General features: G+C 40.8%; 1 gene segment (V, D, J or C); it reads right to left on the bottom strand.

Annotated features, from left to right (window-relative positions):
* Nucleotides 1–8,870: 8,870 nt before the first annotated feature.
* Nucleotides 8,871–11,227, bottom strand: LOC110490539. The segment is given in 2 exon segments: nt 8,871–9,460; nt 11,017–11,227. Coding segments are annotated over 2 exon segments (474 nt in total).
* Between the last annotated feature and the right edge of the window lie 13,806 nt (nt 11,228–25,033).

The raw sequence follows: 25,033 nt of genomic DNA, 5'->3' as shown, positions 1-25,033 counted from the left end.
TCAATCTCTGTTTATCTTTCTCCCTCTCTTCTCTCAGTGGACCTGAGCCTTTGGACCATGCCTCAGGACTACCTGACCTGATGACTCCTTGTTGTCCCAGCCCGCCTCGTCACGCTGCTGCTCCAGTTTCAGACCATGCATACCTCGAGCATTGAGGGGGCTAAGGTTTGAGAAGAGACAAGAAGAAACTCAGTATAAGCTAAGGTTGTAATGGTTGTTGAAACTCTGAGAGTATCGATTCCGACAGAATAAGAGCAACTCTTCGATACTAATTACTAGTCTGCAGCTAGGAATTATGTACCATTGAATGCGAAGACCGACAACCGCCAAAACATCTAGTCTATAAGAACAATTCTGAATGGGACTCTGAAGTATCCATTCTAACCATGAAAGACTTCATGGGAGAGAGAGAGACGGGCGGATGAACTTTCCAACAGAAAGACGGACGATTCCAACAGAAATCACAACGACACACTGAAAGTAAATATATATATTGATTGCAATTATTCCCGAATGAGTGAGCGTTCATGTGCAAAGGGTTAACATTTCAATTATAATAATCATCAACTGTGTAGTGACTTTTGTCATTCCCGCCCTTCTTAGTCCACACCCTTCCCTTTGTCCACCAGGTTGCCATATCGGCTTAGCCCATTAGGGAACATCCCCTATCATTTCCTTTTAATCATATCTACTGTTTGTTTGTTTATGCATTTCTGTGATTATTTAGTTAGTTACTAAATAAATGATTAAGACAATTGATGTATGGATGATTCATAGTGAAGGCTGGGTTCATGCAGGTAACCAACAACTTACAATGTTTGGAATGAGACTAACGTGAAGAATAGTAAAGAATAATTAATTAATTAGAAGACTAGTTGATCAGATATTAAAATATCTGAAAAGTTATTAGGAAAATTATAACTTTGTAAACTGAAGATTTTCCTTGGTGCCCCGACTTCCTAGTTAATTACATTTACATGATTAGTTTAATCACGTAATAATAATTGCAGAGAATTGATTTGATAAAATAGCAGTCTTCAATTTAATGATGCCAAAGACAGGACAGCATTCATTCATTAAATCACTTTAGCCGTGATTGTAAAATTAATCAAGACTCCCTTTGCTATTTAGTTTTATAACTAATATTATTGACTGTATTTAAAGACATGGATGACTTGTATGCTGTGTGATGACATGCACAAATTAATGAGCGATTGAATAACTTAGCTTCTCAAAGATGCCCGCTGGTGGGCTAACTAGCACTAACTACCATTAATGGCAACAATGGCTGACACTTAAATAATGTGCCATAGAATTCCACGGTGCCCCGCAAGTTGTGCTGTTCCACGCCACAACTTTTAAATTAAGAACCACTGTAAATGCTAATAAAAAAACTCTGTATTTTTAGACAAAACCATCCAACAGATAAATGTAAGATACACTCATGCTCTGCAGTTTAGCACATCAAGAGCAACAGTTCAATCGTGGTTTCAGCAGACCAGATAATCTTGTTTCTGATGGTCTGAGAGTCCTTTGGGTGCCTTCTGGCAAACTCCAAGCAGGCTGTCATGTGCCTTTTACTGAGGAGTGGCTTCTGTTTGGCCCCTCTACAGTTGAAGTCGGAAGTTTACATACACTGAGGTTGGAGTCAATTAAACTTGTTTTTCAACCACTCCACAAATTTCTGGCTAACAAACTATAGTTTTGGCAAGTCGGTTAGGACATCTACTTTGTGCATGACTGTAATGGCTGTTGGAAGGAGGTGAGGACCAAGGTGCAGCGTGGTACATGTTCATGATCTTTATTAACTGAACTGAACACTGAATAACCAAAACAACAACGAGAACGACCGAAACAGTTCTGTCTGGTGCAGACACAAAAACAGAAAACTACCCACACCACACTGGTGGGAAAAGGCTACCTAAATATGGTTCTCAATCAGAGACAACGATAGACAGCTTCCTCTGATTGAGAACCACACCCGGACAAACACACAGAAATAGAAAACATAGAAGACAAAACATAGAATGCCCACCCTTACTCACGCCCTGACCAAACCAAAATAGAGACATAAAAAGGATCTCTAAGGTCAGGGCGTGACAATGACACAAGTCATTTTTCCAACAATTGTTTACAGATTATTTCACTTATAATTCACGATATCACAATTCCAGTGGATCGGAAGTTTACATACTCTAAGTTCACTATGCCTTTAAACAGCTTGGAAAATTTCAGAAAATTATGTCATGGCTTAGGAAGCTTCTAATTGACTCAAATTATGTCAATTACCCTAAGAGATGGTTGGCTTCCTGGAAGGTTCTCCCATCTCCACAGAAGAACTCTGAAGCTGTCAGAGTGACCATTGCGTTCTTGGTCACCTCCCTGACTAAGACCCTTCTCCCCCGATTGCTCAGTTTGGCCAGGAGGCCAGCTCTAGGAAGAGTCTTGTTGGTTCCAAACTTCTTCCATTTAAGAATGATTTAGGCCACTGTTCTTGGGGACCTTCAATGCTGCAGAAATGTATTGGTACCATTCCACAGATCTGTGCCTCGACAGAATCCTGACTCGGAGCTCTATGGACAATTCCTTCGACCACATGGCTTGGTTTTTGCTCTGACATGCATTGTCAACTGTGGGACCTTATATAGACAGGTGTGCCTTTCCAAATCATTGTCCAATATTTGAATCTACCACAAGTGGACTCCAATCAACTTGTAGAAACATCTCAAGGATGATCAATGGAAACAGGATGCTACTGAGCTCAATTTTGAGTCTTACAGCAAAATGTCTGAATTTCTGTTTTAGTTTTTCTTTTTAAATTTGTACAATTTTCAAAAAAACTGTTTTGCTTTGTCATTATGAGGTATTGTGTGTAGATTGATGAATATTTGTTTTAATTATTATTCAGAATATGTCTGTAAAGTAAGAAAATGTGGAAAAAGTCTAAAAGTCTACCACCAAATAAACTTGGTGGTATGTGAACAATTCTTTCACCTTGGAGACTCTGCCCACTAAAAATCTACCAATCTGTCCACAGAAATCTTAAAAAATATATAGTCTAGAAGTCTTTCCACTGGAGAAGATGATAACATCTCATAACGTTGTTCATTAGCATGATTACATTTAGTTTTATGGGAGAAACACAAAAATGGACTTAATGTTCAGGACCAGTATTGTGCCGCTTCCAAAAGTGTACCACAGTGATTCATTGTGGTGAAGTCTCCGTACAAAAACCTCCTTCACACAGGAGTGAGCATCTTTATGTACAGAGCAATCTCAGTACCACTGAAGTACTAGTATAATACAGTAAGGACTAATAGTACTGAAGTCCTAGTATAATACAATGGGGACTGATAGTACTGAAGTCCTAGTATAATACAATGGGGACTGATAGTACTGAAGTCCTAGTATAATACAATAGGGACTGATAGTACTGAAGTCCTAGTATAATACAATAGGGACTGATAGTACTGAAGCACTAGTATAATACAGTAAGGACTAATAGTACTGAAGTCCTAGTATAATACAGTAAGGACTAATAGTACTGAAGTCCTAGTATAATACAGTAAGGACTAATAGTACTGAAGTCCTAGTATAATACAATGGGGACTGATAGTACTGAAGTCCTAGTATAATACAGTAAGGACTAATAGTACTGAAGTCCTAGTATAATACAGTAAGGACTAATAGTACTGAAGTCCTAGTATAATACAATGGGGACTGATAGTACTGAAGTCCTAGTATAATACAATAGGGACTGATAGTACTGAAGTCCTAGTATAATACAATAGGGACTGATAGTACTGAAGCACTAGTATAATACAATGGGGACTGATAGTACTGAAGTCCTAGTATAATACAATAGGGACTGATAGTACTGAAGTCCTAGTATAATACAGTAAGGACTAATAGTACTGAAGTCCTAGTATAATACAGTAAGGACTAATAGTACTGAAGTCCTAGTATAATACAATGGGGACTGATAGTACTGAAGTCCTAGTATAATACAGTAAGGACTAATAGTACTGAAGTCCTAGTATAATACAATGGGGACTGATAGTACTGAAGTCCTAGTATAATACAATAGGGACTGATAGTACTGAAGCACTAGTATAATACAGTACGGACTAATAGTACTGAAGTCCTAGTATAATACAATGGGGACTGATAGTACTGAAGTCCTAGTATAATACAATAGGGACTGATAGTACTGAAGCACTAGTATAATACAGTAAGGACTAATAGTACTGAAGTCCTAGTATAATACAATGGGGACTGATAGTACTGAAGTCCTAGTATAATACAGTAAGGACTAATAGTACTGAAGTCCTAGTATAATACAATGGGGACTGATAGTACTGAAGTCCTAGTATAATACAATAGGGACTGATAGTACTGAAGCACTAGTATAATACAGTAAGGACTAATAGTACTGAAGTCCTAGTATAATACAATGGGGACTGATAGTACTGAAGTCCTAGTATAATACAATAGGGACTGATAGTACTGAAGCACTAGTATAATACAGTAAGGACTAATAGTACTGAAGTCCTAGTATAATACAGTAAGGACTAATAGTACTGAAGTCCTAGTATAATACAGTAAGGACTAATAGTACTGAAGTCCTAGTATAATACAGTAAGGACTAATAGTACTGAAGTCCTAGTATAATACAGTAAGGACTAATAGTACTGAAGTCCTAGTATAATACAATAGGGACTGATAGTACTGAAGTCCTAGTATAATACAATAGGGACTGATAGTACTGAAGCACTAGTATAATACAGTAAGGACTAATAGTACTGAAGTACTAGTGTAATACAATGGGGACTGATAGTACTGAAGTCCTAGTATAATACAATAGGGACTGATAGTACTGAAGTCCTAGTATAATACAATAGGGACTGATAGTACTGAAGCACTAGTATAATACAGTAAGGACTAATAGTACTGAAGTACTAGTGTAATACAATGGGGACTGATAGTACTGAAGTCCTAGTATAATACAATAGGGACTGATAGTACTGAAGTCCTAGTATAATACAATAGGGACTGATAGTACTGAAGCACTAGTATAATACAGTAAGGACTAATAGTACTGAAGTCCTAGTATAATACAGTAAGGACTAATAGTACTGAAGTCCTAGTATAATACAGTAAGGACTAATAGTACTGAAGTACTAGTATAATACAGTAAGGACAAATAGTACTGAAGTCCTAGTATAATACAGTAAGGACTAATAGTACTGAAGTCCTAGTATAATACAGTAAGGACTAATAGTACTGAAGTCCTAGTATAATACAATGGGGACTAATAGTACTGAAGTCCTAGTATAATACAGTAAGGACTAATAGTACTGAAGTCCTAGTATAATACAATAGAGACTGATAGTACTGAAGTACTGGTATAATACAATAGGGACTGATAGTACTGAAGTACTAGTATAATACAATAGGGACTGAAAGTACTAAAGTACTAGCATAATACAATAGGGACTGATAGTTATGAAGTACTAGTATAATACAATAAGGACTTATAGTACTGAAGTACTAGTATAATACAATAGGGACTGATTGTACTGAAGTGCTAGTATAATTCAACAGGCACTGATAGTACTGAAGAATTAGTATAATACAACAGGGACTGATAGTACTGAAATATTAGCATAATCCAATAGGGACTGATAGTTATGAAGTACTAGTATAATATAATAAGGACTTATAGTACTGAAGTACTAGTATAATACAACAGGGACTGAGAGTACTGAAGTACTAATATAATACAATGGGGACTGATAGTACTGAAGTACGAGTATAATACAGTAAGGACTAATAGTACTGAAGTCCTAGTATAATACAATAGAGACTGATAGTACTGAAGTACTAGTATAATACAATAGGCACTGATAGTACTGAAGAACTAGTATAATACAGTAAGGACTAATAGTACTGAAGTCCTAGTATAATACAGTAAGGACTAATAGTACTGAAGTCCTAGTATAATACAGTAAGGACTAATAGTACTGAAGTACTAGTATAATACAGTAAGGACAAATAGTACTGAAGTCCTAGTATAATACAGTAAGGACTAATAGTACTGAAGTACTAGTATAATACAATAGGCACTGATAGTACTGAAGAACTAGTATAATACAACAGGGACTGATAGTACTGAAGAACTAGTATAATACAACAGGGACTGAGAGTACTGAAGTACTAATATAATACAATGGGGACTGATAGTACTGAAGTACGAGTATAATGCAATAGGGACAGATAGTTCTGAGTTATGAGTATAATTCACAGTAGAATGCAGATAATAAAGTTTCCAGCTTGGATCAACGATTTACACTATCAGGTATTTCTAACTGTCGTCGGTGGAAGAAGGTGAGGACAAATGCTCAGAGTGATACGTGTTAACCATTGTTTTAGTAAACCTGAACACTAAATACAAAACAATTAAAGAACAACCGAAACAGCTCCGTCAGGTGTAAGTATGGTTCTCAATCAGGAACAACGATTGACAGCTGCCTCTGATTGAGAACCATACCAGGCCAAACACAGAAATACCAACTCATAGAAAAACAAACATAGACAACCCATCCAACTCACGCCCTGACCATACTAAAACAAAGACATAACAAAAGAACTAAGGTCAGAACGTGACATAATTTTTTTTTCTTTTCATTTAGGTATTCAAAACTTGACACAATTATGTTATGAATGTGGGTCCTTACCAGTAAGATAATTTAAATATTAAACTTTGCATAGACAGCACATGCTTCAGGGCTCTGGGAGTGTTCATAGCCCTGTCAGACCATTCATGACTGAGAGCTGTCCTTCATGACAAGAGAACCCACAACAACCATGACTTTTATCACCTTATTCATCTGGACACTTGCCTTCTACATACAATGTATAATAATGATTAATATCTAAGTAATGACAATTAAGTAAGTAAAATATGATTATCTCAGGATAATGTATGTATTATATAATTTTAGTTGTTCAAAAGTGTTTTGTTTGTTTCTCTCACCATTCAATATTCAGAATCCAGAGGACAGTACACTCTGACTCAGACACCTGTAGTGAAAGCTGTTGGCACTGGAGAGAAAGTCAACATTGGCTGTAAACTCAGCAGTGGTATATATGGTAATTACCTAGCCTGGTACCTACAGAGATCTGGAGAAGCTCCTAAACTCCTAATTTATCAGATAAACAACATGTTAACTGGGACTCCATCTAGATTCAGTGGCAGTGGATCTGGTAGTGACTTCACTCTGACCATCAGTGGAGTCCAGGCTGAAGATACAGGATATTACTACTGTCAGAGTTACCACAGTGGTAATGTGTTCACACAGTGATACAGAGGCGTACTAAAACCTCTCAGTCAGACTGCACAGTGACTGTACTGATACAGCTGGGACCTACTGCAGGTGATGAGGGGGAAGAGACAGTGACATGGAACACTGATCAGTAGAGGAGGTCATTTTTGAATATGTTTAGAAAGTATCATTCAGATCACATGTTCCCCATTATCATCATCATCCTCACACTTGTGAAAAATTATTGTCATGGTTGAAAAGTTCACTTAAATGAAGTTTTAAAACACACATGTTCTGTTCATATGCAGAGTCAGATCTCCAGATGTAAAAAATAAATAATGGTGAATTTACACCAGCATCAGCCCCCTAAATCAAATCCCCATGTGTACCTCATAACCAGATATGAATGTGATCATCTAGCATTATATGAACTTTCTTGATAAGCAGGTTACTGACTGTAACATCTGTGAATGAGACATGATGCTGGATCTGTGAATGAGACATGATGCTGGGCTCAAACATGAAACATGTTTGAAGAATATATGTTTTATCTGTCATTAATTATATGATGGAATATCTGTTATTGTAACTTCCCTGAATCCACCATAGAGTTTAGAACCAGTCACTCCCTCACATCTGTCCCAGTCCAGGTTATTTCAGGCAGTGAAACTGTTCAACTTCTAGACTGGTAGCTGTGGGAGTGAAACTGAGATTTACATAGACAGGGCTGGGTGGTTCTGCTTGTCCCAGAATAGAGCAGCACTGTCACCAGATGTTTACTCTGTCCCCAGAGGGTTGGAGGAAGAGAAGACTCTATGACTATCATGAAGCTGTGATACTGGTTATATTATGTGGATCTTGTAAAACAAATTTAGCTTAATGTAGGTTTGATCACATTGGTGAGCGTCCAAGATATCGATCAAATGTTCAATAACATTAGTTTACTGTCTTTACGAGTCTATAAATCAAGACGTTAAACAACTGTCCAAGAAAAATGAATACCATCTACTGTATGTGTCAAGACCTCTCCTGTTAACATTGTAGTACTTTTATTATTTTACTGTTATTTAACTAGGCAAGTCAATTACAAACAAATTCTTATTTTCAATGACGGTGCAGGAACAGTGGATTTTTATTTTATCGGGGATTCAATCTTGCAGACTTTCAGTTACAAGTCCAATGCTAGTCCTCTCCTGTTAATCTGTTAACATTGTAGTATCTAGACCTCTCCTGTTAATCTGTTAACATTGTAGTATCTAGACATCTCCTGTTAATCTGTTAACATTGTAGTATCTAGACCTCTCCTGTTAATCTGTTAACATTCTAGTATCTAGACCTCTCCTGTTAATCTGATAACATTGTAGTATCTTGTGTTAGTATGAACTACTGGTTGATGACAATGCAGTGAGAACATAAATAACTAAGCAATGACATTTAGGTCTGATTGTTTTAAAATAAACTGTGAATCAGGCTTTATGAATATATGTCTACACCATTCAACAACATTTAAGACCAAAGTCTAATTATTGAAAGTGAAAATAGAAATATTTGTCCAAAGGGAAATCTTTATTTTCATCTATTCATTAAAGCATCAAAGCAAACATTCCTACAGCATCTAATTGTAATAAAACAGAACACGTCAAATCTAACACTCATACAACCTTAGTCTACAGAGAGGTTTGACACATGAATTCAAGGAAAGCCCTCTGTTAGTCAACATGTCAGTGATCAACAAGACAGAAAACATCTGATCTCAAAACACAGTCAAAGCAGAGGAACCAGCAACCTCTCTCCACAGGGGTGTGTGATTGAAGGGTCCTATCCAGAACAGTCAGCCTTCCTCAGGGTCTTAGTGACCGGATTCTGGGATTTCTGCTGGGCTTCACAGGTCACCTCTCCTGCCTTGGTCCACTCCTGGCCAGTGAGAGTCAGAGTGCTGCTCCAGCTGTACAGACCATCCTTCTCCAGGACCCCGGGACTGGTCTCCTGGTTCTTGTTGGTCCCGTCCACTTTCCAGCTCATGGTCCAGTCTGAGGGGAAGCCCTTGTTGGCCAGACATGTCAGTGTGGCTGTTGTTGTACTGGACAGCTCCTCACTAGAGGGGGGCAGGACGGTGAGGGTGGGGGCACTGTTACCTGGAACAAACAGAACACATCAACTAAGTAACTACATCAAGTACAGCTACACTTAAAGATTATCTTCAATCAAGTACACATCCAAATAAAGTGAATTGGAAATGCCCTCTAAATACAAATGTAACAGTTAGATTGTTTTCTCTACAGCTTTTAAACACTAAAGTAATTATACAAAGCAGATTTATGAACTGAACAAGTATAAAGTGGCTTGTCACGGTCGTCCTCCTCTTCATCTGAAGAGGAGAGGCGAGAAGGATCAGAGGACCAAAACACGGCGTGGTATGTGTTCATAGTGAATATTTAATAAAGAAAGTACTGAACACTGCATACAAAACAATAAACAACCGTGACGCTACAAATGAGACCTGTGCTGACACAAGCCACTAACATAGACAATCACCCACAAACAAACAGTGCAACCCAGGCTACCTAAGTATGATTCTCAATCAGAGACAACTAATGACACCTGCCTCTGATTGAGAACCATACTAGGCCGAAACATAGAAATCCCAAATCATAGAAAATCAAACATAGACTGCCCACCCAACTCACGCCCTGACCATACTAAATAAATACAAAACAAAGGAAATAAAGGTCAGAACGTGACATTACTAGTCATATGGTGTCAGTTATACATGTTCTACAGATATTGTTAAGGAATGAATCTGATCAGAATAGCCTACTCGTATTCATAGTATTTTCATCACATATCGTCCATGTTAGATTATGAAGTCAGTTACAACCATAACTGAGACCCTTTGTCTTCACACTAACTGTGAAGTCTAGCAGGAACACAATGCAACAATGATGAATATTATATACAATACTATTAAATAGTTATTTTCCAGATTTACGTTATAGTCCGCAATCATAAAAACCAGACATAAATAAACGTACAATTCATCATTATAATTCAATAAAATGTTATTTGAAAGAAGGCTCAGTCAAAAGTAATAGAAAATATATTTTCATGGAGACAGAGTTTAAGAAAGTGAAATACAAATAAAATGTCATCAGAAAGAAATATCAAGATATCTTGTTACTTACTTCCAACATCTAGTCTGGTTCCGCTACCAAAAGTGTTCCACAGTGATACAATTCCTATTACTGCTGGTACAAAAACCTTCAGACTATTGGGGAAACTGAATTTCTTCAGACTGTGGTTCAATAAGAACTATGCTATGTTATGCATACTTGCCAAAGATTATTTTATCTTGTTCATTTGAAATAAAGTGTGTTCTGTTTAGTTTTCCCAAAGTTTTTGCAAAACGTGCTGTTTACTGTACATTTCCTACAAGGTGCAGTATGCTTTTTTCATACACCTAATATAAAATGTAGATCATTCACTCTCATTGTTGAAGGGCAGGTCAAATTTGATTAGATGTAATAACATACTTATTAAAATTTGTGTCGGCCTTGTGTATTTATTCCCGAAATCATGTAAAAGTTTTTTTATTTTCTATTTAAAAAATCCTCAATATTCAGTCTAAATGTATAGAGAAATTGAAACGCAACATCAAAACGTGAATAAAACAGTTAATTTGGTGTTTACTTACTTCCAACATCAAGTCTGGTGCCACTACCAAAAGTCCACCACAGTGATACAATCACTATTACTGCTGGTACAAAAACCTCTCTGTGTTGTGATGCTGCAGCTGTTACAGTGAAGATCACGTATAGAGAATCATAATCAACACAAATACACTTTAACATCTTCCAGGTAGAACAAAAACTTAATATTAGCTGTTATACAGAGCCATACAAAAACCTTCCTCATTCAGACTGCTCAGTGATTGTGTTGCTACAGCTGGGACCTGCTGCAGGTGCTTAGGGGGAGAGGGTGAAATGGAACACTGGTAACTAGATGAGGTCAACTGTGATGTGACAATATGGTTTGAAATCATTCAGATCAGATGACCATCATCATCTTCATAATCGTCATGGTTGGTACCATAGAATGAACAAATATATCAATGCAACATATGAGCTGAAATAAAAGATCCCAGAAATGTTCCGTACGCTCAACAAGCATAATTCTCTCAATTGTTGTGCACAAGTTAGTAACATCCCTGTTAGTGAGCATTTATCTTTTGCCAATATAATCCATTCACGTGACAGGTGTGACAAATCAAGAAGCTGATTAAACAGCATGATCATTACATAGATGTATCTTGTGTTGGGGATAATAAAAGGCCACTCTAAAATGTGCAGTTTTGTCAGACAAAGCCACAGATATCTCAAATTTTGAGGGAGTGTGTAATTTGCATGCTGACTACAGTAATGTCCACCAGAGTTGTTGCCAGATATGTTACTGTTAATTTCTCTACCATAAGCCACCTCCAACACCAGACCAGGACCTCCACATCCGGCCTCTTCACCTGCAGGATGGTCTGACATCAGCCACCCAGACAGCTGATGAAACTGAATACTTTTTCTGTCTGTAATAAAGCCCCTTTTGTGCAGGTAAACTCAGTCTGATTGGCTGGGCCTGGCTCCCCAGTGGGTGGGCCTATGCCCTCCCAATCCCACCCATGGCTGCTCCCCTGCCCAGTCATGTGAAATCCATAGATTAGGGACTAATGAATTCATTTCAATTTGACTGATTTCCTTATATGAACTGTAACTCAGTAAAATATATGAACTGTAACTCATGTTGCACTTGTATTTTTGTTCAAAATAATATAATCTTTGTGGTTGTGACTGGTTATATTTGTCATGGGGTGAAAGTTCATGTAAAAGTTATTTGGAGATTTGAAAACAAGAACAGTCCTGAGTCCACAATATCAGTAGTCCATAAGATGTCCCAAAAAGGGTCATATTCCGAAAACATTTCAGCCGAGTATAACAAGTTCCCATATGCACCTCACAACAAACTATTGATATGATCATCAAGCACTATATTAACTATTTTAATGAGCACATTACTGACTGTTAGATCTGTGAATGAGACACTTGTATGTCAAAACCCAAATATCTTTCAATCACAAAACCACAGACAGTGTTAACAGCTCTTTAATATATTTTCGCTGTATTCAAAAGGGGTTTACAGGATAAAAGCAACACAGTACAAAATACAAGGACAGGACCGGCCACCACATAGGCCTACACACTAGAGTCCATCGTTGTTTGTCATGGAGCGTTTGGAGCTTCGGGGTTGGCATCATGGGATTCCAATGTGGTAGTCGTGGCCTCAGCGGTCTTGTCGTAGAAGGCAACTTGTCCAGGATCAGCTCCTTTGTTTTCCTGAGGGAGAGGTTGTTTACCTGGTACCACGCCGTCAGTGTCTTCCTTTTCCCTGTAGGCCGTCTCGTTGTTGTTGTTAATCAGGGTTACTACTGTTGTGCCGTTAGTGAACTTGATGATGGAGTTGGATCTATGTGAGGCCACGTAGTCCTGGGTATCCAGGGAGTACCGGAGGGGACTGACTACGCACCCTTGTGCTGTTTTGAGAAACAGTGTCGAGAAGGAAGTGTTATCTACCTTCACCACCTGGGGGCAGCACATCAGGAAGTCCAGCACGCAGTTGCATAGGGAGGAGTTCAGACCCAGGGCTGTGAGGTTTGTGGTGAGCTTATAGGACACTGTGGAATTGAAGGCTGTAGTCAATGAACAGCTGTAGCTGTAGTCAATGAACATAATCCTCACATGTTCATTCCTCTTGTCCAGGTGGGTGAGGGAAGTGTGCAGTGCAATAGTGATTGCGTCGTCCGTGGATCTGTCAGGGCGGCAGGGAAATTGGAGGGGATTGAGTGTGCCAGGGAGGAAGGAGGAAATGTGGTCTTTAACTAGCGTCTCAAAGCACTTCATGATGACAGAAGTGAGTTCTCCTTCAGTTCAGTTACTTTCCCTGGTGTCTCATGTGTACAGTATACTGTATGGATGCTACTCTCTTGCCAGGGCTCACTTGAAATCTCAATGTGACTTCTCTCGTTAAATAGAGGGTAAATAAATCAAATGAACTCTTAAGATGTTGAGGAGAGGCTGGGTTTCATGTAATTGTAATGATGGTCTACAGAGTCTCAGTGTGTCTGATCAGAGACAGAGGAGAGGAGGCAGGGAGCTGAACTCAGTCAGGAACAGAGTAGCAGTCCTGCACAGCGGAGCCCCTCTTCTCTCAGTGGCAGTCCAATAGTCCAGTAGTCCAGTATTCAGTCCACACAGCTCACTGCACTAACAGGAATCTCCCATCAGGGGGATTCATATGACCAATGATCACTGGACGGTGGAACATGACTGGTATTCCTCTTTTCCATAGACATCGTTATGTTACCATACCATATTACCATAACACTAATTAACAGACAAAGTGATTTATTACTTGTATTTTATTCTCTCCAGCATTCACTATGGTTTAGTCTTGCTGTACAATATTGATAGTGATCATATGTGATAGCCCATAAACCAATTATAGCATTGTATTTATACCCTTTTTATTCCATTCATTTATTTACATATTATTATCGAATTCTATGATTATTAGGCGACAAGATCATCAGATTATAATGGACTCTCAGTTCTAATCTGATGGAATTAGTTCTATTCCGATTGATGGAATTAGTTCTAATCCGATTGATGGAATCAGTTTGTCACGTTCTGACCTCTATTTCTGTTGTTTTGTATTTATTTAGTATGGTCAGGGCGTGAGTTGGGTGGGCAGTTTTCCATTAAAGAACATGAATAACCACCACGCTGCTTTTTGGTCCGCTTCTCCTCCTACAGACGAACGTCGTTACAGAATCACCCACCCACCAAGGACCAAGCGGCGTGGTAAACAGAGGCAGCAGCAACAGCAGCAGCAGGAGAAGCGACTGGTGCAGCAGGAGCAACAGCAGCAGCAGCAAAGGCAGCAGCAGGAGGAGCAACAGCAGCAGCAGCAGAAGCAGCAGTGGGAGAGGCTGCACTACTTGGAGAGATGGACTTGGGAGGAGATTCTAGACGGGAAAGGACCCTGGGCAGAGCCAGGAGAATATTGCCGCCCCAAGGCCGAGCTGGAGGCAGCAAAAGCAGAGAGGCGGCATTATGAGGAACTAGCACGGCAGAGCGGATGGAAGCCCGAGAGTCACCCCCAAAAATTTCTTGGGGGGGGGCACAGGGGGAGTGTGGCAGAGTCAGGAGTCAGACCTGAGCCAACTCCCCCCGTTTATCGTGAGGAGCCAAGGAGGAGCTCAGAACCAGAGCTGGTGTTGGAGGTGAGCGAAGCAGAGACTGTGAAGGAGTTAATGGGGAAATTGGAGGAGAGAGATATGAGGGATTTGCTGGTTTGGTGCATGAGGCACGACATTCGCCCGACGGAGCGTGTCAGGGATTTAATGGCACCGGGGTCAGCTATCCATACTCATCCTGAGGTGCGTGCGAGGGGTCTGGTGAAGACTGTGCCAGCCTCACGCACCAGGCCTCCTGTGCATCTCCCTAGCCTTGCACGTCCTGTGCCATCTCAGCACTACAGTGCTCCTAGCAGTGCTAACTGTGGCGGGCATGGTGCTGGTCAGGCACCGTGTTATGCAGTTGTTCGCACGGTGTCCCCAGTACGCGTGCTTAGCCCGGTGCGCTACATCCCAGCTCCCCACATCTGCCGGGCTAGGGTGAAGATCCAGCCAGGGCGGTTGGTGCTAGCCCTGCTCTCAAGATCTCCAGTACGCCTTCACGGTCCGGTCTATCCGTCACCACCTCCACGCACCAGCCCTCCGGTGGCAGCCCCCCGTACCAGGCTGTCTCTCCGGCCCATCCTTACAGGGGCTTCCTCCTCTCCAGCTCTGCCGGAGCCTCCCGCCTGTCCGGCGCCGCTGCCGGAGCCTCCCGCCTGTCCGGCGCCTCTGCCGGAGCCTCCCGCCTGTCCAGCGCCGCCAACGCCGCCCGTCTGCCCAGCGGCGCCAGCGCCGTCCGTCTGCCCAGCGGCGCCAGCGCCGTCCGTCTGCCCAGCGCCGCCAGCGCCGCCCGTCTGCCCAGCGCCGCCAGTGCCGCCCGTCTGCCAGGGGCCGCCAGTGCCGCCCGTCTGCCAGGGGCCGCCAGTGCCGCCCGTCAGCCAGGGGCCGCCAGTGCCGCCAGTCAGCCAGGGGCCGCCCGAGCAGCTGCCCCTCTGTCCCGAGCAGCTGCCCCTCTGTCCCGAGCAGCTGCCGCCCCTCTGTCCCGAGCTGCTATCGCCCCTCTGTCCCGAGCTGCTATCGCCCCTCTGTCCCGAGCAGCTGCCCCTCTGTCCCGAGCAGCTGCCGCCCCTCTGTCCCGAGCTGCTATCACCCCTCTGTCCCGAGCTGCTATCACCCCTCTGTCCCGAGCTGCTATCACCCCTCTGTCCCGAGCTGCTATCACCCCTCTGTCCCGAGCTGCTATCGCCCCTCTGTCCCGAGCTGCTATCGCCCCTCTGTCCCGAGCTGCTATCGCCCCTCTGTCCCGAGCAGCTGCCCCTCTGTCCCGAGCAGTTGTCCCTCTGTCCCGAGCAGCTGCTTCACCTCTGTCCCGAGCTGCCCCTCTGTCCCGAGCAGCCCCTCTGTCCAGTGGGGTCATTGAGAGGGGAGGCCATGGTGAGTAAGCCAGGGAGGCGGACAATAAGGCGGACTAAGACAATGGTGAAGTGGGGTCCGCGTCCCGCGCCAGAGCCGCCACCGCGGACAGACGCCCACCCAGACCCTCCCCTATAGGTCAAGGTTTTGCGGCCGGAGTCCGCACCTTTGGGGGGGGGGTACTGTCACGTTCTGACCTCTATTTCTGTTGTTTTGTATTTATTTAGTATGGTCAGGGCGTGAGTTGGGTGGGCAGTCTATGTTTGTTTTTCTATGTTTTGGGGCATTTCTATGTTTTCGGCCTAGTATGGTTCTCAATCAGAGGCAGGTGTCATTAGTTGTCTCTGATTGAGAATCATACTTAGGTAGCCTGGGTTTCACTGTGTGTTTGTGGGTGATTGTTCCTGTCACTGTGTTTGTTGTCACAGGATAGGCTGTATAGGTTTTCACGTTCCGTTTGTTGTTTTGTAGATTTGAGTTATTTCATGTATCGTTCAGTTTTCCATTAAAGAACATGAATAACCACCACGCTGCTTTTTGGTCCGCTTCTCCTCCTACAGACGAACGTCGTTACACAGTTCTAATCCGACTGATGGAATCTGTCATTCTGCCCATGAACAAGGCTGTTAACCCACTGTTCCTAGGCTGTCATTGAAATATGAATTTGTTCTTAACTGTTCTAAAATGACTTGCCTAGTTAAATAAAGGTACAAAAAATAATGAATCCTTAGTGTTCTAAGTATACTGAATAATGGTGTATGGAGAGAAGACCAGAATATTATTTGCATATTGATGATGCTCTGCATCGACAGCACATGCTTCAGTGGTCTGGGAGTGTTTATATCCCTGTGAGTTGAACACTTCATGACTGAGAGCTGTCCTTCATGACAACAGAACCTACAACAAACATTACTTTTATCACCATCTTCATCTGGACACTTGCTTTCTACATCCAAGGTACAACATATATAGGAGTTTTATGTTGGTATACTGAATAGTAAACAGCTTGAGTTAACTGAAAGATTGTTTAAATTGTTTTATTCATCCCTGGAGATACATTTATTAGCTTGCTCTCTGTTTCAGAATCCAGAGGACAGTACGTTGTGACACAGACTCCTGCAGTGAAAACTGTTCTTCCAGGAGAGACAGTCTCTCTGAACTGTACAACCGGCAGTAATGTGTATCCTGACTGTAATAGGTCAGGTAAACCATGTTTAGCCTGGTATCAACAGAAACCTGGAGAAACTCCTAAACTACTGGTCTACCATGGAAGCACCCTCTTCTCTGGGACTCCATCTAGATTCAGTGGCACTGGATCTGGGAGTGACTTCACTCTGACCATCAGTGGAGTCCAGGCTGAAGATGCAGGAGATTACTACTGTCAGAGTTTACACACAAACTGGCTTGGTAGCACCTTTTGGTCCACAGTGATACAGAGCCGTACAAAAACCTCCCTCAGTCAGACTCCACAGTGACTGTACTACTACAGCTGGGACCTACTGCAGGTGCTGAGGGGGAAGAGACAGTGACATGGAACACTTGTCACTAGATGACGCCAACTGTGACATGTGACAATATGGTTAGAAAGCAATCACTCAGATCACATGACCATCATTGTCACAATTATCATGGTTGTGACAATAGAATGACATATATACACTGAATAAAAATTTAAAGGCAACATGTAAAGTGTTACTCCGCATATCAGGAAGCAGATTATACAGCACGATCATTACACAGGTGCACCTCATGCTGGGGACAATAGAAGGCCAGTTATGTGCAGCTATGTCGCACAATGCCAAACATATCAAGTTTTGAGGGAGCGTGCAAATGGGAAAGGGAAAGTGAAAGACGACTACCTAGTCAGTTGTACAACTGAATGTCTTCAAATGAAATGTAACATTATGAGAGGAGAGGGTAAATTACTACTACTACTCTATAACATTATGAGAGGAGAGGGTCAGTTACTACTACTACTACTCTATAACATTAGGAGAGGAGAGGGTCAGTTACTACTACTACTTTATAACATTAGGAGAGGAGAGAATCAGTTACAACTACTACTACTCTATAACATTATGAGAGGAGAGGGTCAGTTACTACTACTACTTTATAACATTAGGAGAGGAGAGGGTCAGTTACTACTACTACTACTCTATAACATTAGGAGAGGAGAGAATCAGTTACTATTACTACTACTCTATAACATTATGAGAGGAGAGGGTCAGTTACTATTACTACTCTATAGCATTATGAGAGGAGAGGGTCGGTTACTACTACTACTACTCTATAACATTATGAGAGGAGAGGGTCAGTTACTACTACTACTACTCTATAACATTAGGAGAGGAGAGGGTCAGTTACTACTACTACTTTATAACATTAGGAGAGGAGAGAATCAGTTACAACTACTACTACTCTATAACATTATGAGAGGAGAGGGTCAGTTACTACTACTACTTTATAACATTAGGAGAGGAGAGGGTCAGTTACTACTACTACTCTATAACATTAGGAGAGGAGAGGGTCAGTTACTACTACTACTTTATAACATTAGGAGAGGAGAGGGTCAGTTACTACTACTACTCTATAACATTAGGAGAGGAGAGGGTCAGTTACTACTAATAATACTCTATAACATTATGAGAGGAGATGGTCAGTTACTACTACTACTCTATAACATTATGAGAGGAGAGGGTCAGTTACTACTACTACTCTATAACATTAGGAGAGGAGAGGGTCAGTTACTACTACAACTCTATAACATTAGGAGAGGAGAGGGTCAGTTACTACTACTACTCTAAAACATTAGGAGAGGAGAGGGTCAGTTACTACTACTACTCTATAATATTAGGAGAGGAGAGGGTCAGTTAATACTACTACTACTCTATAACATTAGGAGAGGAGAGGGTCAGTTACTACTACTACTACTCTATAACATTAGGAGAGGAGAGGGTCAGTTGATACTACTACTTCTCTATAACATTATGAGAGGAGAGGGTCAGTTATTACTACTACTCTATAACATTAGGAGAGGAGAGGGTCAGTTACTACTACTACTCTATAACATTAGGAGAGGAGAGGGTCAGTAACTACTACTCTATAACATTAGGAGAGGAGAGGGTCAGTTACTACTACTACTCTAAAACATTAAGAGAGGAGAGGGTCAGTTACTACTACTACTCTATAACATTAGGAGAGGAGAGGGTCAGTTACTACTACTCTATAACATTAGGAGAGGAGAGGGTCAGTTACTACTACTACTATATAACATTATGAGAGGAGAGGGTCAGTACTATTACTACTCTATAACATTAGGAGAGGAGAGGGTCAGTTACTATTACTACTACTATATAACATTAGGAGTGGAGAGGGTCAGTTACTACTACTACTCTATGACATTATGAGAGGAGAGGGTCAGTTACTATTACTACTCTATAGCATTATGAGAGGAGAGGGTCGGTTACTACTACTACTCTATGACATTATGAGAGGAGAGGGTCAGTTACTATTACTACTCTATAACATTAGGAGAGGAGAGGGTCAGTTACTATTACTACTACTCTATAACATTAGGAGAGGAGAGGGTCAGTTACTATTACTACTCTATAGCATTATGAGAGGAGAGGGTCCGTTACTACTACTACTCTATAACATTAGGAGAGGAGAGGGTCAGTTACTACTACTACTACTCTATAACATTAGGAGAGGAGAGGGTCAGTTAATACTACTACTACTCTATAACATTATGAGAGGAGAGGGTCAGTTACTACTACTACTCTATAACATTAAGAGAGGAGAGGGTCAGTTACTGCTACTACTACTCTATAACATTAGGAGAGGAGAGGATCAGTTACTACTACTACTACTCTATAACATTAGGAGAGGAGACGGTCAGTTACTAATACTACTATATAACATTATAAGAGGAGAGGGTCAGTTACTACTACTACTCTATAACATTAGGAGAGGGTCAGTTACTGCTGCTCTATTACAATAGGAGAGGAGAGGGTCAGTTACTACTACCACTACTCCATAACATTATGAGAGGAGAGGGTCAGTAACTACTACTCTATAACATTAGGAGAGGAGAGGGTCAGTTACTACTACTACTCTAAAACATTAAGAGAGGAGAGGGTCAGTTACTACTACTACTCTATAACATTATGAGAGGAGAGGGTCAGTTACTATTACTACTCTATAACATTAGGAGAGGAGAGGGTCAGTTACTACTACTCTATAACATTAGGAGAGGAGAGGGTCAGTTACTACTACTACTATATAACATTATGAGAGGAGAGGGTCAGTTACTACTACTACTCTATAACATTAAGAGAGGAGAGGGTCAGTTACTGCTACTACTACTCTATAACATTAGGAGAGGAGAGGATCAGTTACTACTACTACTACTCTATAACATTAGGAGAGGAGACGGTCAGTTACTAATACTACTATATAACATTATAAGAGGAGAGGGTCAGTTACTACTACTACTCTATAACATTAGGAGAGGGTCAGTTACTGCTGCTCTATTACAATAGGAGAGGAGAGGGTCCGTTACTACCACTACTCCATAACATTATGAGAGGAGAGGGTCAGTAACTACTACTCTATAACATTAGGAGAGGAGAGGGTCAGTTACTACTACTACTCTAAAACATTAAGAGAGGAGAGGGTCAGTTACTACTACTACTCTATAACATTAGGAGAGGAGAGGGTCAGTTACTGCTGCTCTATTACAATAGGAGAGGAGAGGGTCAGTTACTACTACCACTACTCCATAACATTATGAGAGGAGAGGGTCAGTTACTGCTACTACTCTATAACATTATGAGAGGAGAGGGTCAGTTACTAATACTACTCTATAACATTAGGAGTGGAGAGGATCAGTTACTACTACTACTACTCTATAACATTATGAGAGGAGAGGGTCAGTTACTAATACTACTCTATAACATTAGGAGTGGAGAGGATCAGTTACTACTACTACTACTCTATAACATTATGAGAGGAGAGGGTCAGTTACTATTACTACTCTATAGCATTATGAGAGGAGAGGGTCGGTTACTACTACTACTACTCTATAACATTATGAGAGGAGAGTGTCAGTTACTACTACTACTCTATGACATTATGAGAGGAGAGGATCAGTTACTACTACTACTCTATAACATTAGGAGAGGAGAGGGTCAGTTACTACTACTACTCTATAGCATTATGAGAGGAGAGGGTCCGTTACTACCACTACTCCATAACATTATAAGAGGAGAGGGTCAGTAACTACTACTCTATAACATTAGGATAGGAGAGGGTCAGTTACTACTACTACTCTAAAACATTAAGAGAGGAGAGGGTCAGTTACTACTACTACTCTATAACATTAGGAGAGGAGAGGGTCAGTTACTGCTGCTCTATTACAATAGGAGAGGAGAGGGTCAGTTACTACTACCACTACTCCATAACATTATGAGAGGAGAGGATCAGTTACAACTAATACTACTCTATAACATTATGAGAGGAGAGGGTCAGTTACTAATACTACTCTATAACATTAGGAGTGGAGAGGATCAGTTACTACTACTACTACTCTATAACATTATGAGAGGAGAGGGTCAGTTACTATTACTACTCTATAGCATTATGAGAGGAGAGGGTCGGTTACTACTACTACTACTCTATAACATTATGAGAGGAGAGGGTCAGTTACTACTACTACTCTATGACATTATGAGAGGAGAGGATCAGTTACTACTACTACTCTATAACATTATGAGAGGAGAGGGTCAGTTACTATTACTACTCTATAGCATTATGAGAGGAGAGGGTCCGTTACTACTACTACTCTATAACATTAGGAGAGGAGAGGGTCAGTTACTACTACTACTACTCTATAACATTAGGAGAGGAGAGGGTCAGTTAATACTACTACTACTCTATAACATTATGAGAGGAGAGGGTCAGTTACTACTACTACTCTATAACATTAGGAGAGGAGAGGGTCAGTTACTACTACTACTTTATAACATTAGGAGAGGAGAGGGTCAGTTACTACTACTACTCTATAACATTAGGAGAGGAGAGGGTCAGTTACTACTACTCTATAACATTATGAGAGGAGAGAATCAGTTACAACTACTACTACTCTATAACATTATGAGAGGAGAGGGTCAGTTACTAATACTACTCTATAACATTAGGAGTGGAGAGGGTCAGTTACTACTACTACTCTATAACATTAGGAGAGGAGAGGGTCAGTTACTACTACTCTATAACATTAGGAGAGGAGAGGGTCAGTTACTATTACTACTCTATAGCATTATGAGAGGAGAGGGTCGGTTACTACTACTACTCTATAACATTATGAGAGGAGAGGGTCAGTTACTATTACTACTCTATAGCATTATGAGAGGAGAGGGTCCGTTACTACCACTACTCCATAACATTATGAGAGGAGAGGGTCAGTAACTACTACTCTATAACATTAGGAGAGGAGAGGGTCAGTTACTACTACTACTCTAAAACATTAAGAGAGGAGAGGGTCAGTTACTACTACTACTCTATAACATTAGGAGAGGAGAGGGTCAGTTACTGCTGCTCTATTACAATAGGAGAGGAGAGGGTCAGTTACTACTACCACTACTCCATAACATTATGAGAGGAGAGGGTCAGTTACTGCTACTACTCTATAACATTATGAGAGGAGAGGGTCAGTTACTAATACTACTCTATAACATTAGGAGTGGAGAGGATCAGTTACTACTACTACTACTCTATAACATTATGAGAGGAGAGGGTCAGTTACTAATACTACTCTATAACATTAGGAGTGGAGAGGATCAGTTACTACTACTACTACTCTATAACATTATGAGAGGAGAGGGTCAGTTACTATTACTACTCTATAGCATTATGAGAGGAGAGGGTCGGTTACTACTACTACTACTCTATAACATTATGAGAGGAGAGTGTCAGTTACTACTACTACTCTATGACATTATGAGAGGAGAGGATCAGTTACTACTACTACTCTATAACATTATGAGAGGAGAGGGTCAGTTACTATTACTACTCTATAGCATTATGAGAGGAGAGGGTCCGTTACTACCACTACTCCATAACATTATAAGAGGAGAGGGTCAGTAACTACTACTCTATAACATTAGGAGAGGAGAGGGTCAGTTACTACTACTACTCTAAAACATTAAGAGAGGAGAGGGTCAGTTACTACTACTACTCTATAACATTAGGAGAGGAGAGGGTCAGTTACTGCTGCTCTATTACAATAGGAGAGGAGAGGGTCAGTTACTACTACCACTACTCCATAACATTATGAGAGGAGAGGATCAGTTACAACTAATACTACTCTATAACATTATGAGAGGAGAGGGTCAGTTACTAATACTACTCTATAACATTAGGAGTGGAGAGGATCAGTTACTACTACTACTACTCTATAACATTATGAGAGGAGAGGGTCAGTTACTATTACTACTCTATAGCATTATGAGAGGAGAGGGTCGGTTACTACTACTACTACTCTATAACATTATGAGAGGAGAGTGTCAGTTACTACTACTACTCTATAACATTAGGAGAGGAGAGGGTCAGTTACTACTACTACTTTATAACATTAGGAGAGGAGAGGGTCAGTTACTACTACTACTCTATAACATTAGGAGAGGAGAGGGTCAGTTACTACTACTCTATAACATTATGAGAGGAGAGAATCAGTTACAACTACTACTACTCTATAACATTATGAGAGGAGAGGGTCAGTTACTAATACTACTCTATAACATTAGGAGTGGAGAGGGTCAGTTACTACTACTACTCTATAACATTAGGAGAGGAGAGGGTCAGTTACTACTACTCTATAACATTAGGAGAGGAGAGGGTCAGTTACTATTACTACTCTATAGCATTATGAGAGGAGAGAATCAGTTACAACTACTACTACTCTATAACATTATGAGAGGAGAGGGTCAGTTACTAATACTACTCTATAACATTAGGAGTGGAGAGGGTCAGTTACTACTACTACTCTATAACATTAGGAGAGGAGAGGGTCAGTTACTACTACTATATAACATTAGGAGAGGAGAGGGTCAGTTACTATTACTACTCTATAGCATTATGAGAGGAGAGGGTCGGTTACTACTACTACTCTATAACATTATGAGAGGAGAGGGTCAGTTACTATTACTACTCTATAGCATTATGAGAGGAGAGGGTCCGTTACTACCACTACTCCATAACATTATGAGAGGAGAGGGTCAGTAACTACTACTCTATAACATTAGGAGAGGAGAGGGTCAGTTACTACTACTACTCTAAAACATTAAGAGAGGAGAGGGTCAGTTACTACTACTACTCTATAACATTAGGAGAGGAGAGGGTCAGTTACTGCTGCTCTATTACAATAGGAGAGGAGAGGGTCAGTTACTACTACCACTACTCCATAACATTATGAGAGGAGAGGGTCAGTTACTGCTACTACTCTATAACATTATGAGAGGAGAGGGTCAGTTACTAATACTACTCTATAACATTAGGAGTGGAGAGGATCAGTTACTACTACTACTACTCTATAACATTATGAGAGGAGAGGGTCAGTTACTAATACTACTCTATAACATTAGGAGTGGAGAGGATCAGTTACTACTACTACTACTCTATAACATTATGAGAGGAGAGGGTCAGTTACTATTACTACTCTATAGCATTATGAGAGGAGAGGGTCGGTTACTACTACTACTACTCTATAACATTATGAGAGGAGAGTGTCAGTTACTACTACTACTCTATGACATTATGAGAGGAGAGGATCAGTTACTACTACTACTCTATAACATTATGAGAGGAGAGGGTCAGTTACTATTACTACTCTATAGCATTATGAGAGGAGAGGGTCCGTTACTACCACTACTCCATAACATTATAAGAGGAGAGGGTCAGTAACTACTACTCTATAACATTAGGAGAGGAGAGGGTCAGTTACTACTACTACTCTAAAACATTAAGAGAGGAGAGGGTCAGTTACTACTACTACTCTATAACATTAGGAGAGGAGAGGGTC

The sequence above is a fragment of the Oncorhynchus mykiss genome, chromosome 15 (assembly GCF_013265735.2).
Source record: "Oncorhynchus mykiss isolate Arlee chromosome 15, USDA_OmykA_1.1, whole genome shotgun sequence".
In the NCBI taxonomy this organism is placed as follows: Eukaryota; Metazoa; Chordata; class Actinopteri; order Salmoniformes; family Salmonidae; genus Oncorhynchus; species Oncorhynchus mykiss.
The sequence above is the reverse complement of the archived record's forward strand: the minus strand, read 5'-3'. Positions and strand labels throughout refer to the sequence as shown.